At 48.4% G+C, this 16,899-nt stretch overlaps 1 protein-coding gene across 1 annotated transcript; it reads right to left on the bottom strand.

The window, feature by feature from the left end:
- Window positions 1-10,955: 10,955 nt before the first annotated feature.
- On the bottom strand, window positions 10,956-12,826 carry SOWAHD (sosondowah ankyrin repeat domain family member D). The gene has a single exon (XM_027089550.1). The coding sequence runs from the start codon at window positions 12,793-12,795 to the stop codon at window positions 11,632-11,634; it is 1,164 nt and encodes a 387-aa protein (XP_026945351.1). The 5' UTR covers window positions 12,796-12,826; the 3' UTR covers window positions 10,956-11,631.
- Between the last annotated feature and the right edge of the window lie 4,073 nt (window positions 12,827-16,899).

The following is a 16,899-nucleotide window of genomic DNA, read 5'->3' as shown; positions in this document are numbered from 1 at the left end:
TATGATCATCTCAATAGATGCAGAGAAAGCTTTTGACAAAATTCAACACCCATTTATGATAAAAACCCTGCAGAAAGTAGGCATAGAGGGAACTTTCCTCAACATAATAAAGGCCATATATGACAAACACACAGCCAACATCATCCTCAATGGTGAAAAACTGAAAGCGTTTCCACTAAGATCAGGAACAAGACAAGGTTGCCCACTCTCACCACTCTTACTCAATATAGTTTTGGAAGGTTTAGCCACAGCAATCAGAGAAGAAAAGGAAATAAAAGGAATCCAAACCGGAAAAGAAGAAGTAAAGCTGTCACTGTTTGCAGATGACATGATACTACACATAGAGAATCCTAAAGATGCTACCAGAAAACTCCTAGAGCTAATCAATGAATTTGGTAAAGTAGCAGGATACAAAATTAATGCACAGAAATCTCTGGCATTCCTATACACTAATGATGAAAAATCTGAAAGTGAAATCAAGAAAACACTCCCATTTACCATTGCAACAAAAAGAATACAATATCTAGAATAAACGTACCTAAGGAGACAAAAGACCTGTATGCAGAAAATTATAAGACACTGATGAAAGAAATTAAAGAGGATACAAATAGATGGAGAGATATACCATGTTCTTGGATTGGAAGAATCAACATTGTGAAAATGACTCTACTACCCAAAGCAATCTACAGATTCAATGCAATCCCTATCAAACTACTACTGGCATTTTTCACAGAACTAGAACAAAAAATTTCACAATTTGTATAGAAACACAAAAGACCCCGAATAGCCAAAGCAATCTTGAGAACGAAAAATGGAGCTGGAGGAATCAGGCTCCCTGACTGCAGAGTATACTACAAAGCTACAGTAATCAAGACAGTATGGTACTGGCACAAAAACAGAAAGATAGATCAATGGAACAGGATAGAAATCCCAGAGATAAACCCAAGCACATATGGTCACCTTATCTTTGATAAAGGAGGCAGGAATGTACAGTGGAGAAAGGACAGCCTCTTCAATAAGTGGTGCTGGGAAAACTGGACAGGTACATGTAAAAGTATGAGATTAGATCACTCCCTAACACCATACACAAAAATAAGCTCAAAATGGATTAAAGACCTAAATGTAAGGCCAGAAACTATCAAACTCTTAGAGGAAAACATAGGCAGAACACTCCATGACATAAATCACAGCAAGATCCTTTTTGACCCACCTCCTAGAGAAATGGAAATAAAAACAAAAATAAACAAATGGGACCTAATGAAACTTCAAAGCTTTTGCACAGCAAAGGAAACCATAAACAAGACCAAAAAACAACCCTCAGAATAGGAGAAAATATTTGCAAATGAAGCAACTGACAAAGGATTAATTTCCAAAATTTACAAGCAGCTCATGCAGCTCAATAACAAAAAAAAGAAACAACCCAATCCAAAACTGGGCAGAAGACCTAAATAGACATTTCTCCAAAGAAGATATACAGATTGCCAACAAACACATGAAAGAATGCTCAACATCATTAATCATTAGGGAAATGCAAATCAAAACTACAATGAGATATCATCTCACACCAGTCAGAATGGCGATCATCAAAAAATCTAGAAACAATAAATGCTGGAGAGGGTGTGGAGAAAAGGGAACACTCTTGCACTCCTGGTGGGAATGTGAATTGGTACAGCCACTATGGTGAACAGTATGGAGATTCCTTAAAAAACTACAAATAGAACTACCATATGACCCAGCAATCCCACTACTGGGCATATACCCTGAGAAAACCATAATTCAAAAAGAGTCATGTACCAAAATGTTCATTGCAGCTCTATTTACAATAGCCCGGAGATGGAAACAACCTAAGCGCCCATCATCGGATGAATGGATAAAGAAGATGTGGCACATATATACAATGGAATATTACTCAGCCATAAAAAATAATGAAATTGAGCTATTTTTAATGAGGTGGATAGACCTAGAGTCTGTCATACAGAGTGAAGTAAGTCAGAAAGAGAAAGACAAATACCGTATGCTAACACATATATATGGAATTTAAGAAAAAATAATGTCATGAGGAACCTAGGGGTAAGACAGGAATAAAGACACAGACCTACTAAAGAATGGACTTGAGGATATGGGGAGGGGGAAGGGTGAGTTGTGACAAAGCGAGAGAGAGGCATGGACATATATACACTACCAAACGTAAGGTAGATAGCTAGTGGGAAGCAGCTGCATAGCACAGGGAGATCAGCTTGGTGCTTTGTGCCCGCCTGGAGGGGTGGGATAGGGAGGGTGGGTGGGAGGGAGATGCAAGAGGGAAGAGATATGGGAACATATGTATAGGTATAACTGATTCACTTTGTTATAAAGCAGAAATTAACACACCATTGTAAAGCAATTATACCCCAATAAAGATGTTAAAAAAAAGAAAAGAAAGAAAATTGCCGATAGAAAGCCCAGAAGGAAACCCATGTGCTTATGGTCAATTAATCTATGACAAGGGAGGCAAGAATATACAATGGAGAAAAGACAGTCTCCTCAATAAGTGGTGCTGGGAATAATGGACAGCTACATGTAAACGAATGAAATTAGAACATTCTCTAATACCATATACAAAAAATAAACTCAAAATTAAAATAAAAACTCAACATGGATTGAAGACCTAAATGTAGGACTGGATACTATAAAACCCCTAGAGGAAAACATATGCAGAACATTCTTTGACATAAATCACAGCAATATTTTTTGGATCTGTCTCCTAGAGTAATGGCAATAAAAACAAAAATAAACAAATGGGACCTAATTAAACTTAAAAGGTTTTGCACAGCAAAGGAAACCACAAACAATGAAAAGACAACCTACCGACTAGGAGAAAATATTTGCAAATGATGCTACTGACAAGGGATTAATTTCCAAAATATACTAACAGCTCATACAGCTCAATATCAAAAAAATCCAATAAAAAAATGGGCAGAAGACCTAAATAGACATTTCTCCAAAGAAGACATACGGATGGCCAACAGGCACATGAAAAGATGCTCAACACCACTAATTATTAGAGAAACACAAATCAAAACTACAATGAGGCATCACCTCACACCAGTCAGAATGGCCATTATTAAAAAGTCTATAGGGGCTTCCCTGGTGGTGCAGTGGTTAAGAATACCCCTGTCAATGCTGGGGACATGGGTTCGAGCCCTGGTCCGGGAAGATCCCACATGCCACGGAGCAGCTAGGCCCATGAGCCATGGCCGCTGAGCCTGTGCGTCCAGAGCCCGCGAGCCACAACTACTGAAGCCTGTGCGCCTAGAGCCTGTGCTCCGCAACAAGAGAAGCCACTGCAATAAGAAGCCCGTGCACTGCAACTGGGAGCAGACCCTGCTCACCGCAACTAGAGAAAGCCTATGCGCAGCAACGAAGACCCAACGCAGCCAATAAATGAATAAATAAATAAATTTATGTAAAAAAAGATCCAATGCAGCCAAAAGTAAATAAATTTATTAAAATAAAATAAAAAGTCTACAAACAATAAATGGTTGTGAGGGTGTGGAGAAAAGTGAATCCTCGTACACTGTTGGTGGGAATGTAAATCGATACAGCCACTATGGAGAAGAGTATGGAGGTTCCTTAAAAAACTGAAAATAGGGGACTTCCCTGGTGGCACTGTGTTTAAGAGTCTGCCTGCCAATGCAGGAGACACGGGTTTGATCCCTGGTCCGGGAAGATCCCACATGCCGCGGAGCAACTAAGCCTGTGTACCACAACTACTGAGCCTGTGCTCTAGAGCCTGCGAGCCACAACTACTGAGCCCGCATGCCACAAGTACTGAAGCCCGTGCGCCTAGAGCCCATGCTCCAGAAAAAGAGAAGCCACCGCAATGAGAAGCCCGTGCACTGCAACGAAGAGCAGCTCCGCTCGCCACAACTAGAGAAAGCCTGCGTGCAGCAACGAAGACCCAACACAGCCAAAAATAAATAAATAAATTTATTAAAAAAAACAATTTGAGGGCTTCCCTGGTGGCACAGTGGTTGAGAGTCCACCTGCCGATGCAGGGGACACGGGTTCGTGCCCCGGTCCGGGAAGATCCCACATGCCGCGGAGCGGCTGGGCCCGTGAGCCATGGCCGCTTAGCCTGCGCGTCTGGAGTGTGTGCTCCGCAACGGGAGAGGCCACAGCAGTGAGAGGCGTACCGCAAAAATAAATAAATTTAAAAAAATAAAAATAAAAAAAGATACAAATGAACTTATTTACAAAACAGAAATAGACTCACAGACACAGAAAACAAACCAAAGAGGATGGGGGAGGGGAGATAAATTAGGAGCTTGGGATTAACATATACACAACTATTATACATAAAATAGATAACAAGGACCTACTGTATAGCACAGGGTATTACATTGGATATTGTAATGTATTGGATATTACAAGATATCCAATATCTTGTAATAACCTATAATGGAAAAGAATCTGGAAAAGAATAGATGTATCTGAATCACTTTGCTGTATACCTGAAACTAACACAACATTGTAAATTAACTATACTTCAATTTTTAAAAATGATTTTTTTTTTTTTTTGGCCGTGCCCTGCTGCATGCAGGATCTTAGTTCCACAATCAGGGATTGAACCCATGCCCCCTGCAGTGGAAGTGCAGAGTCTTAACCACTTGGACCGCCCGGGAAGTTCCAATAAAAAAATGATTAAAAGAAAAGAAATTTCCTACCCTTTAGCTATCACCCCCCCCCAGCCCCAGCCCCCATCCTCTTCAGCCCTAAGCAACCATTAATCTCCTTCTGTCTCTTATGGATTTGCCTGTTCTGGACATTTCACATAAATGGAACCATATAATATGTGGTCTTTTGTGACTGGCTTATTTCACTTAGCGCATGTTTTCAAGGATCATCCATGTTGTATGTTGAATCAGTACTTCATTCGTTTTCATGGCTGGATAAGATTCCATTGTATGGCTACATCACATTTTGTTTATCTATTCCTCTGTTGATAGACAATGGGGTTGTTTCCATCTTTTGGTTATTATGAATAACATTGCTATGAACATTCACATATAAGCTTATGTTTTCATTTCTCTTGGGTAAATACCTAGATACCTTAGAAGTGGAATGGCTCAGTCATATGGTAAATAGGTTCTGGTACCAATTCCAGTGGGGAGAAGTTCCCTCACACTAACGAGGAGCAGTTTTCCAACACCAGCTGAGTGTCCTACAATTCAACTCAATTCTGACACTACATGGAGACAGCATCAGATTCCAAAGGTTCAGGGTTCAGTCCCACAAGACTGTCCCTTGCCCCCTCCCCCTTCAGATGCTTGTCACAAGCTGTCACCTGTGCTTCCGACTGATGGGCTACAGATCGGAGGTTCCAACTACCACACCCCTCGGGTTTCACATGCCAGTTGCAAGTCCAGGTTGTTACCTGTACTTCTGACTGACTGTAAATCAGAGGATCCTAAGACCCACTCCTTGGGTTCAATTCATTTGCTAGAGTGGCTCACAGAACTCAGAGAAACATCCTACTTACTAGATCACCAGTTTATTATAAAATGATGTAATCCAGGAAGAGCCAGATGGAAGAGTTGCATAGGGCAAGGTATGAAGAAAGGGTTAAGAGCTTCCATGCCCTCTCTGAAGGTTCCACACTCCCCAAATCTCCATGTATTTACCAACCTGGAAGCTCTGAACCCTGAGCCCTGTCCTTTGGGTTTTGATGGAAGCTTCATTACATAGGCATGACTGATTAAAACACTGGCCAATGACTGATTCAGCCCCCAGCCCCTCTCTCCTCGCAGAGGGTGGAGGGGGGTTATACTGAAAGGTCCACCCCTCTCCTGTTGCCTTTGCTTCCCCTGGCAGCCAGTTCCTAACCTTAGGTTACCTAAGGGCTTTCCCCAAAGTCACCTTATTAACATACAAGAGACACCTTTATCACTTATCATAGGAAATTCCAAGGGCTTTAGGAGCTCTGTGCCAGGAATGGGGTTGAAGACCAAATATATGTTTTTTATTATAAATCACAGTATTACGTATGGTAACTCTGTGTTTAACTTTTGAGGAACTGCCAGACTAGTTTCCAAAGTGACTGTATCATTTTACATTCCTACCAGCAAAATAGGAGTGTTCCAATTTCTCTATATCCTCACCAATGCTTGTTATCATCTGACTTTGGTTTTTTGTTTTTTTTTGCGGTTCGCGGGCCTCTCACTGTTGTGGCCTGACGCGCAGGCTCAGCGGCCATGGCTCACGGGCCCAGCCGCTCCGCAGCATGTGGGATCCTCCCGGACCGGGGCACGAATCCGTGTCCCCTGCATCTGCAGGCAGACTCTCAACCACTGCACCACCAGGGAAGCCCTCATCTGACTTTTTGACGATAGTCATCCTAGTGGATGTGAAGTGGTATCTCATTCTGGATTTGACTCGCGTTTCCCTAACAACTAATGGGGTTGAGCACCTTTTCCTCTGCGTGTTGGCTATTTGCATATCTTCTGAGAAGTGTCTATTCAAGTCCTTTGCTTGTTTTTAAATCAGGTTTTTTATACTTTTGCTGTTGAGTTGTAGGAGTTCTTTATATATTCTGGATACTAGACCCTTATGAGATATATGTTTGCAAATATTTTCTCCCATTGTGTGGGTTGTCTTTTTACTTTTTTAGTAGTTTCCTTTCAGGGTCCAAAGTTTTTAATTTTGATGAAGTCCAATTTATCTATTCTTTTGCTTCTTGTGCTTTTGAGGTCAAATCTGTGATTCCATTGCCAATTTATTGAACGCCTTCCATCTACCAGGAACTAGGGATAATGTGGTGAATAAGACAGACTTGGTTCCTGCCCTCATGGAATTTATGTCTAGTGGGGCAGGGGAGATATTAATCTAATAACTGCATGAATAACTTCTCAAGTGTGATAAGGATTAGAAAAGGTACAGTTCTAACCTAGCCTGAGGGTCAGAGAAGACTTCCCCAAGGAGGTGACATTTAAACTGACATTTGAAGGATGAGTGGGAGTAGGCCAGGTGAAAGGGGGCAAGGAATAGAGGGAAGAGTGTTTCTGGACAGGGAACAGCATGTAGGAATCCCAGAGTTCAGGAGAACAAGGCTCTTTTGAGGAACAGCAAGGACTGTGTGGCTGGAGCAGAGTTGGGGGCAGGGGTGAGTGGGGGAAGGGATGAAATGACTTAGGGAGAGAATGTAAAGTGAACTTTCCATGACTTCAACCTGGTAAGTGCCAGCAACTAAAGCCATAGAAGGTCATGGAAGACTAGAGAAGAGAGTTTCAAGGAGGAGGAAGTTGCCCACATTGGCCAGTGCTGCCAAGAAGTGAACAAAGGTAAGGACTTGCATTTGGCAGACGGGAGGTCATCATGGGAGACCTTTGTGGAAGCAGCTGTGCTGGGATGACAGAGGCAGAAACCAGAATGCATAGGAGTGATTAAGAGCTGAGGAAGTGGAGATGTTAAGGGAGGAGACCTCCCTGTGGAAAAGCTTGGCTGGGAAGTGTTTGTCACCCAAAGAGCCTGGCTCCTAGTAGGTGCTCAACAAACGTTTATTGCACTGAACTAAACTGAGGGTGAGCTCCAAGATACAGGAGAGGGACAACTGATGGAATTAGGCTGTGGGAGGAGGCGGGCTTGAGAGCATGAGTTACATCTTGAAAGGAGACAGGCGTGCTCCTTCCCTTCGTTAAAATGAACAGAAAGAGAGAAAACAGGGAGGCTGGGTGTGGAATGCAGGGTATGTTGGCTGGGATGGGAGGGGGCATTTCTATAGATAACAGGGTCAAGAGACGGATCAACTTGTGTGCTTTTATTCTCTTCAGAGGATTTCAGGTTTAGCCCTGACTCCAGTTTATGGCTTTATCTGGAAATAATATCTAACCTATTTAATAGTTGGTGGGCAATTACTTACTAAGTTACTGCTTTTACTTCTTCTGGGGGCTGAGAACAAGGTAAGTCGGCTTGTTTCGATTTTGTCTAAAGGAAAAGTGTGTAGGCTGTGAAGACATCAGCAGAGGAACCAATATCTCCTTTGAGGAGCAGCCACTCATCTAGTACAGAGGGAAAATAATTTGCAATGAATGTGGACACATTTTAGAGGTGGGATAATTCAGGTAACCACAAGATCCCTCCTGGGCTACCCTAGCAGATAAAGTAGTTTCACCACAAGAGCCTGCTGAGTACCTTAATTTTTCCAAACAAGAAGTTATTTGTTAATAAATTTGTTAATAAATACATTCTCTGTTATTTTCTATTTCCTATGTGTCCTGCAGCGCTGTTAGGCGTTGCATATGTATTTTCTCGAATCATCAGAACAACCATGCAAGGGAGCTTGTATTGTTCCCATTTTACTGATGAGGAAACTGCAGCTCAGAGAAGTGAGTGATTTGCTCAAGGTCACTAATCAGTAGCAGGTTTCGGAACCCAGGTTAGGCTGAGCACTTTTCACCACGCCAGCAGTTTTGGCAATTTTGCTCCCGGGGCCACTGTGCGACCCCCACTGGTCTAAGACAGGGGCACGGGATCGGGGGGAGGGGGGGAGAGGTCCCAACCCAGCTTCAGCTGAGCGGTTCCGCACTTAGTTTTACACCTGGTGCTCTGAGGTAAGCTCCATTTGAGCAAAAGAGAGAATAAAAAACAAGTTTGAAGGCCACTGCCTTCCACAGGGGGCTTTGAACTTCCCAGCAGAAGCGTGGCTTTCCTTGAAGCGTTTCTCCTGAAACGCTTTGCTTGTATGATGCATTTTCCCCCACTTGGCTCTATCCTCCACGTGACCGGAAGAGTGATTTTTCTAAAATCTCATCATGTTACTCCCCTGCTTAGAAACTTCTATGGCTCCCAGCTACCTCTAGGTTAAAATCTGTATTCCTCTTTCAGCATGACCTATGAGAGCCTTAGCGATCTGGACCCCCATCCACCTCTCCAGAGTTGCCGTTAATTACTCCCCAGCTCCCACCTTCCTTTCAAACCGGCTGACTCACATCTCCTGGTACTTGCTATGTGCATCCGTGTATACTCCAGTGGCCCTGCCAGGAGGCTGCTCTCCCGTCTCCACTGAGCGACTCCCACTCACCCCTCCAGCCTCAGATCAGGTGTACTCTTCCTCCACGAAAGCCTTTCCTGCACCTTTGGCCTGGGTTAGGCCCCGCCCTCTTTGCAGCACCCCCTACTCCAACCCCCATGCTTACCTGTCAGAGCCCTGCTTCTGCCTCCTTTTCTTGTCTGCCTGTCCCACTAGAATGCAGATTTGCATCATCTGCTTAACTCTGTTTTGCTCCCCTGGAAAGAAGTTTCTCAGGGAATTTGTTCTTTCTCTTGGGGTGAGCATACCATATTTGCCTCGAAAAGCATACCAGAAATGCCAATGGCTTGATGTTAGGCATGGAGAGTTTTCAGCATGGGGGTTTGTCCCCTGCAGCCAAACCTCAATTTTACATGGAGGAGGTAGGCTAGGCAATATCACATGATGAGAAAAATCTGTGGGGAAGAATAGCTGACTACAGGAAAAACTCCAGAAAGCCGCTTTCAAATCCTCCAGCTGACTTGGTGTGCATTTTGGAAAGAGCAGGGCAGATGCTTGTCTTAGGTCCCCAAATCTGCTAATAGTTAAGATGCTTAGGTTCAAACTTTTCCTATGAAGAGGGGACTACTGTTAAAAGTGTCCTTTGAATGTTGGACGAAGGCACATGCCAATCTTCCCTCCAAGCCAGGAGTCTGCAGACTCAGCCATGTGGCAGGAAGGCCCTGCCCTGACGCCTTCACCAAACCCAACCCACCTCGGCAGCTGTCAAGGGAGAGGTTGTGGAGCAGAACTCGCGGTCCTGCATCAGTTAGCCAATTTGCATCTATAAAATGGGCATGGGGGTGGACGAGGGCTATGCTAGATGCCCATTCCAAATGCCACAAGCCAGGAGCTGCTCACCCTCCCACTGCAAACATCAAAGAAGTTCATTTTTGTTTCTTTTCTTTTTTTGGCTCTGCCGCGCGGCTAGTGGGATCTTAGTTCCCAACCAGGGATTGAACTCAGGACCCTACAGTGAAAGCGCCGAGCCCTAACCACTGGATGGCGGGGGAATTCCCAAAGAAGTTCATTTAGAAGAAGAAAAAGGAAATGCTTCATTACACTGTAAATATGTTTAAGGTATAGTTCCTAGAGACACGGGACAGGCTGAGAATCAATAGGAAAGATTTGGATCATTTCATGGATGGGAAGAATCTAATGCGTTATTAAGGGCAGGTGGGAACGTTTTGAGCACAGAAGGGGCAAACAGGCCCGCCAGGCAGAGATGGAAACCTGGACAGATGGGCTCAGGGTGGTGTCTCTGGGCTGTGTTTTATTGTGACTCAGTTCCTCCCTGGCCTTAGAGGACTGGGATGGGAGGGCTGGGGACACAGCAGTCCATTGCAAGGGCTACCCAACCCTCCAGGGATACAGTGCTATTTTGAAAATATGCTGTTCTCGAAAGCAGCATGGATTTCCAGCCACCAACTGCTTCTCCCTCCTTTCAGCTCAAATCAACCCACCTGTAAATGTAACTAAAAGAAACCCACAATGCTGATGATTAAAATCCTATCTTGGAAAAAATGCCAGGGGGTGTGTCTCATTGGAGGGCAGAAGTCAAGGTAAATTACATGACTCACCAGGAAATATTAGAAATACATATTTGGAGGCTTTTTCCTTTTACCTCCCCTCTGCTCCCTGCAGACAACTCCTCTGGGATGAGACTTGTGCAAGAGGCCAGACCTAGATGCTAAAGAGCCCAGGAGACAGGTAAACTGTGTGTCTCTACTCAGAGCCAAGGGGAAAGTAGCTCCTTTGGTGCACACCTTGGCCACTTGCTGTGCAAATGAGATCCAGAGACTGTTCCGGATCACTAGCTCGCAGCCGTGGGTTGGTGACCTCTTCCCTGCAAACACAGGGAAGAGGTGGTTGATGGAAAAAAGAAGTCATTCAAAGGACAGCTTTGTAATGTGAAAGGAAAACATATGCCACTTTAATATGCTTAAGAAGTCATTCGTGATACATTAGAAACCAAACCGTATGGGTAAGGCCTGGTTGTCTCAGGAGCAGGTTGACAGGGGCTGAGCCTGCCCTCACAAAGTGACCCGTTAACAGCCGAGTCAGGCCTGCAGTTAGGCGCTGCCTCTGCGTCAGTGGTTTACAATCTTAACTCATTCTTCTAGCAAATGTTTCCTAATAAACCCAGAGCTTCCACCTGCCCAGAAATGTCTACTGGAAGCTAACTTTCCCTCTCCTAAGCAGGACCACGCTTCTGCTCCTAACTCAATCCTGTAGTTTGGGGATTCGGCGCCAGGAAGGCTTGGTCCTTGGTCTCCCTCGGTTAGGCGTGCCCTGGTCCCCGCGTCTCCTGGCCGGTGTCTGTACTCCTGAGACAGGTGCCTGAGACGGACCCCGAGGTGATCTGCTCCCTGCAGGACCAGCGCCCAAGGCTGCGGCCCGAGCTGCGTCCGAGGCGCCGCCCCGTCGGTGGGACCCGGGACCGCCAGGGACCACCCGGGACCGCCAGGGACCACCCGGGACCGCCAGGGACCACCCGGGACCGCCAGGGACCGCCAGGGACCACCCGGGACCACGGCCCCGCCGCAGCGTCTTGGTCCCTCCACGCTCTCCAGTCTCCGTCTCCTTCAACGGTCCTGGAAGAAGGGGAACATATGGCGGAGAAGGCCTTGAATTTGCGCCACCCGTCTGCCCACGGAGTCTTTCCCCTTGGCGGGCGCCGCCGCCGCTGTCTCCACGACCGACGCGCCCACTGCGCTGGAGGCGCGTCTCGGCGTACACGCGGCGCCGCCGCCGCTGCTGTTGTTGTTGGCGTTGTTACGCTCGCTGCTGCCCGCCGTCTCCCAGTCCTCGGCCCCCGACAGCTCCCGCAGGCTCCAGGGCGCGTCGGGCCGCAGGTAGTGACAGGCCCGGTGGCCGCTGTGGTCGCGGCGCGTGGGGTCTGCCCCCAAGGCGCCCACCAGCACCTTGACGACCATATCGTGGCCCTGCAGGGCCGCCAGGTGGAGGGGCGTGAGGCCGCCGCTACCCGGGGCGCTCACGTCGAGCCGCAGCCCCCTGCGCTGGGCGAAGTCGTGCACCAGGATGAGTTCCTCGTGGCGCCCGTGCTTGGCCAGCCAGTGCAGCACCGTGTAGCCCGTGATCGGGTCGCCCCGCAGGAGCAGCCCCGGCTCGACCTCCAGCAGCTCCTGCAGCGCCTCAAAGCGGCCCTCAGCGGCCGCCAGTATCCACGCGTGCTCCCGGGGCTCCAGGCATAGCCCGCTACCGCTCGGTGCGTTCGGCCCGCCCGGGGACTGCTCCTCGGGGCGCTCCTCCGACAGCCACCCGGCGGGAGCCGCCCCCTGCAGCCCCAACAGCTCCCGCAGCGCTCCCCGCCGGCGCCCCGAGACTGTTCCCGAGGGCATCACCGAGCGGTGGAAGGCGGTGGTGGCGTTGCCCCGGTACCTGCCCAGGCTGACGGTGTCCACTCTCGAGGGGCGGGGCTGCGGGGCGCTCCGCAGGCTGAGCTCGGTCGGTGCGAAGGAGGCCTTGGGTGCCGGCTTCGCGGCCCCTCGGGGCTCGGCCATGGTCCTGCCGCCGCGGCTGTTCCAGTGTCTAGCGTTTGCTGCCCTTCCCGGGCCCCACCAAGAGAGGAACTGGCGCTGGCGTTGGGGAAGGAAGCGGCTTGAGCAATTGGGCTCGGAGGGAGGGAGCGAAGGAGGGGAGAAGAGGGAGGGAGAGCGCGAGCGAGCCGAGGGAGGGCCCCCGGCACGGGCGGTGGGGGGGCCTAGAGGGGTGGGAGCTCCGGCCATGCCCCCGGGTAGAGCCCCTTTCCTGCACCCCGGGTACCGCCGCCACCTCCGCTTCCCCGGGTCGCGGGCGGCCCCGCCCCAAACGGCCAGGTGAGCTGGGCGGCCCCGCCTCCCGCACGGCGTGGGCAACTGTGGGGCGGACGCGGGGGCGGGCTGCGCGCTAGCCCCGAGCGCCAACGGGAGCAGCCCAGCTGCCCCAGCAGCCGGGTTCTCAGCATCCCCGCAGTTGCTGGGTGAAGAGGCTCTAGGGAGCCCCCTCCGCGGTGGGCTGAGTTCGGCTTCCAGCCAAGGCCTCCGGCAGCGCGGTCCTTACAGCTTCGGGGCGGTCGCTCTCCGCCCCTTCCTTCGCCCTTCCCTCTTATCTCCTCAGGAGTCTCCCTGCACTTTGTCCCCGAGCCGTCTTTGTCCCGCGCCTCGCATTCACGGAGGCGGCTTGGCTGCCCCATGTGACTCGGGTTCGCTTGCACTGCCCTTTGTGTGGCCTTGACCCTTCCCGCAGCGCCGGAGCTGCCCGGGATTCCTACAGAGAAATTCGAGAAAGTGTCCAGGCGTAAAAGCCCTTCCAGGGAACTGAGAAGGGCTACCCCCTGCTTCCCCGAGGCTCCCTACTCCTCTCTCCGCCCTCTTCTCTTTAACCTTTCCCAGCTTGGCTTGAAGAAGCAGGTACTGGTGAATCTGAGTCATCGGCCACGAACGCCTTACCCTCTTCAGAGATGCATCCCGCTCTCTCCCTGAGGGACCTGCTGATTTCCGCGAATTCCGAGTTTCAAGGCTTTTAAAAGAGGAGGGTATTTTACCTTTTTAGTCCTAACATTAGCATCCTCTTGGCTCTTCTCTCAATAAATGGTAGTTCTTGCCTCCCCCCCACCCCATGTAGGGAGTTCAGTCATGAGCAGTGGGGAGCCATAGAAGGTTCTTGAGCCAGAGAGGAATACAGCCATGATTAAGGTGGTCTTTAGGAAGATGATTATGGGAGAGGCAGAGGCAGAAAGCCAGGAGACTATTCCAACAGTCTAGGCCAGAGGGAATGGGGACTCAGGCCAAGCCAGCCCACTCTACTGGGTCCCACAGTGATGGAAGGTATCAGAGGCTTTTCCACCTTTGCCCTCAGATATTTGGGGTCAGCCCTAAAGAGCTGGAGCTTTCCTTCATGACAGCCTATGCATTTGTAATCCATTTTTTTGAATACTTTTTATGTGCCACTCTGCTAAATGCTTTATATATGTTCATTCTATCACCCGCCCAAGGATCTCAAGAGCTAAGTATTGTTACTGTCCTCGCTTTGCAAAGAGATTAGGCCATTTGCCCAAGGTCACCCCGAAGGAAGTGGCAGAGCAAGTCTGTGTGACACCGCAGCCTTTGTTCTGGCGCAGAGGATCTGGCCTTCAAACCAAGCTTATCAACAGCAAACCATTCACACAAATCCCAAATTCCAGCCAAACGGATGGACTTGTTCTAACCTGAGCATATCTTGAACTTGCCCTCCTCTACCGAGAATGTCCTCCCTCATAGCTTCTATTTGGTGAAGTTCTCCCCCCTGTCCTTCAAAGTTGGCCTCAGTTGCCACCTTCTCCAGTAAGCCTCCTCCGATTACCCCAGCCCAGAGTGATCCCTCACTCCCCCAACCATCTGTTTGTATTACTCCTCCGGCACCCAGAACAGACAGCCTTGTGTTGTATTTCTCTCCCTTTACTCTGACATATGCCAATTAAACTAAACTCTTTGATGACTAGTCATACTACCCTTGTGTACCTAGTAGTGTGTGAGAAATAGGTTACCTCGTTCTGGTCTGGCAGCCTGGGGAAATGTAATCGTGTGTGTACGTGTTGGGGGAGGTGTCTTCGGCCAGAACCTCGATGCCCACTCCCACATCCCTGCCTCAGACTGAATCTGCAGGACACCAAAAGCAGCTCATAGACTTGGTCAATTCGTAAAAGAAAAAGGCAAAAGGTGATCAAGTGGTTGCTTCACTGAGCTGACTAACCAAAGCCAACTCCTGGCTTTTGCCGGCTTCTCGGAGACCAGGCCCAGGCCCAGAGTGGGCCCCAAGCTTTCAGGCTTTCATTTTCAAAATGAACCCTGACTGACAAGCAGCTACTTCCGTTGCTCTGGAAACTCCCCTCCACAACCCCAAATCTGTAAACACTAAACCGCACACATGCACACACACTTCTAGAATATGCAAACAGCTGCAGCAGTATTTCTTTTAATCAAAATGCCAGCATGGAGAATGCAGGATGGGAGAACGCTTGGACTATTAATTTTCCTCGCCACTAAGCAGGCAGTTCCCTTCGCTATCAGCACTAATAATATCTCTGGTTCCGGTTCAAAGACTGCAAGGGCAGTCGCCTGACCAGCATCACAGACCCAGGGCACACGTGCCCTTGCTTAACTGTTGCCAGAGACCAGAGCCAAGGTGCTTCCCTAGCAACTCTTTACTTATTACCAAGTGCTTTGTCTAGGTCACCAATTGCATACATGGTTCCCCGGGACCACAGCACCCATCTCTATTTCGGGAGAGAGGGTCTGTAGACAAAGAGTATCACCTGCCATTCCAGTAAACAAAGAATGCTGCCTGCTAGTCTAGTGAACAATGAAAGTCAACTACCATCAAGCCAGGAGCCCCTGCAGCCACCGTCCCCCACGGCCCCATGGCGTGCCCTGAGGGGAACTCAGGATGGAGAAAAACAGGATACTGGCCCTAGATAGTTAAGATGCTTATCTAAGGAATAATTTCCATGAGCCCAGACTCTTGCATCTTGCCATACAGAGAAAAGGGCTAGGGAATTCCCTGGTGGTCCATTGGTTAGGACTCTATGCTCTCACTGCTGAGGGCTCTGGGTTCAATCCCTGGCCGGGGAACTAAGATCCCACAAGCTGCACGGCATGGCCAAAAAAAAGGGGGGGAGGCTAAAATCACTACTTTGAGATGTCTGTTTTCTGTGATTAGCTGTAGTCTTTGATGTTTGAACACATGTTTTTATTTTTTCTTGCAAAAACTCCCGTATATCGTGGCTCCTCCTTTACTTCTTTGCCACAGTTCCTTAGAGCTCTCGGAGAGGCTGCCTCCCAGGCTAGAGTCCTCAGTAAGTCCGCTGAATAAAACATAACCTGCAACTTTTGGGTTGTGTGTTTTTCTTCAGTCAACAGGTCTCTGGAAGCTGACACCTGGGAGTGGGGTGAAGAGAACAGAAAGCAGAAGGGTAGTAAAGATCCTCCTAAACTGAAAATGCCCATCCCCCGAGGCAGCTGCTGCCCCCCAAGAGAGTGGGGCAAAACCCCTCAAGCCCTTGGAAATAGCCTCTCCAAAAGCTGGATGTAGGGTGAGGGTTTGCAGTTTGAATGGTGGTACCTGGTGTCTTTTCCAAATGGCAGCCTCTCTAGTGTATTTTTTATAGGTCCTGGACTATTCGAGAATTCTTAATGTTTCCTCGGTCAGGTTCTTCATTTTCCAGATGAGGTTTAACTGTCAGGGAGGATGGCAAGAGGCAGAGAAACTTCAAGCTGAAGTGTTGAAAATCAATCTTGAGGAGGAGAGAGCGCAGCTCAAAAGTCTCATTGGAAGCCGGTGGGGAATCATAACTGACCTGCAAAAATTTAATTTGCCCGCAACTTTTCAGGAACATGCTCCTGGGGTGAAGCCAAAAGCACATGTATCTTTGGCTCGCAGTGGAGTTTGCCAATGGGGCTCATGGATTCAGAAAAATCCATGGCTGCAGAGCAGGCATGAGGGGAATGTGTGGAATATGGGAAGTAAAGTCCCTCAGGCTTTCACAGCGGTAGCTGATGGAGGGAGCAGGGAACTTTTTTTTTTTTTTTTTTTGCCACGCCGCGTGGCATGTGGGATCTTACTTCCCTGACCAGGGACTGAACCCACGCCCCCTGCCATGGAAGTGTGCAGTCTTAACCACTGGACCACCAGGGAAGTCCCTGCAGGGAACATTCTTGAGGTTCCAGATATAAAATATAAGTTTTCTTTCCTCCAAAGACCTGAGCTGATATCATCACATGATTCTCAGTGAGAGAGAAAGGTACGAGAGAGAAAGCTCCCTGAGCAGAAGAGAGTGTGAGAGTGTGTAAACATGTGTTCGTGTGCGCGCGCAC

Source organism: Aethalodelphis obliquidens, unplaced genomic scaffold (genome assembly GCF_003676395.1).
Source record: "Aethalodelphis obliquidens isolate GAN/ISIS:26980383/991018 unplaced genomic scaffold, ASM367639v1 scaffold66, whole genome shotgun sequence".
NCBI lineage: Eukaryota > Metazoa > Chordata > Mammalia > Artiodactyla > Delphinidae > Aethalodelphis > Aethalodelphis obliquidens.
The sequence above is the reverse complement of the archived record's forward strand: the minus strand, read 5'-3'. Positions and strand labels throughout refer to the sequence as shown.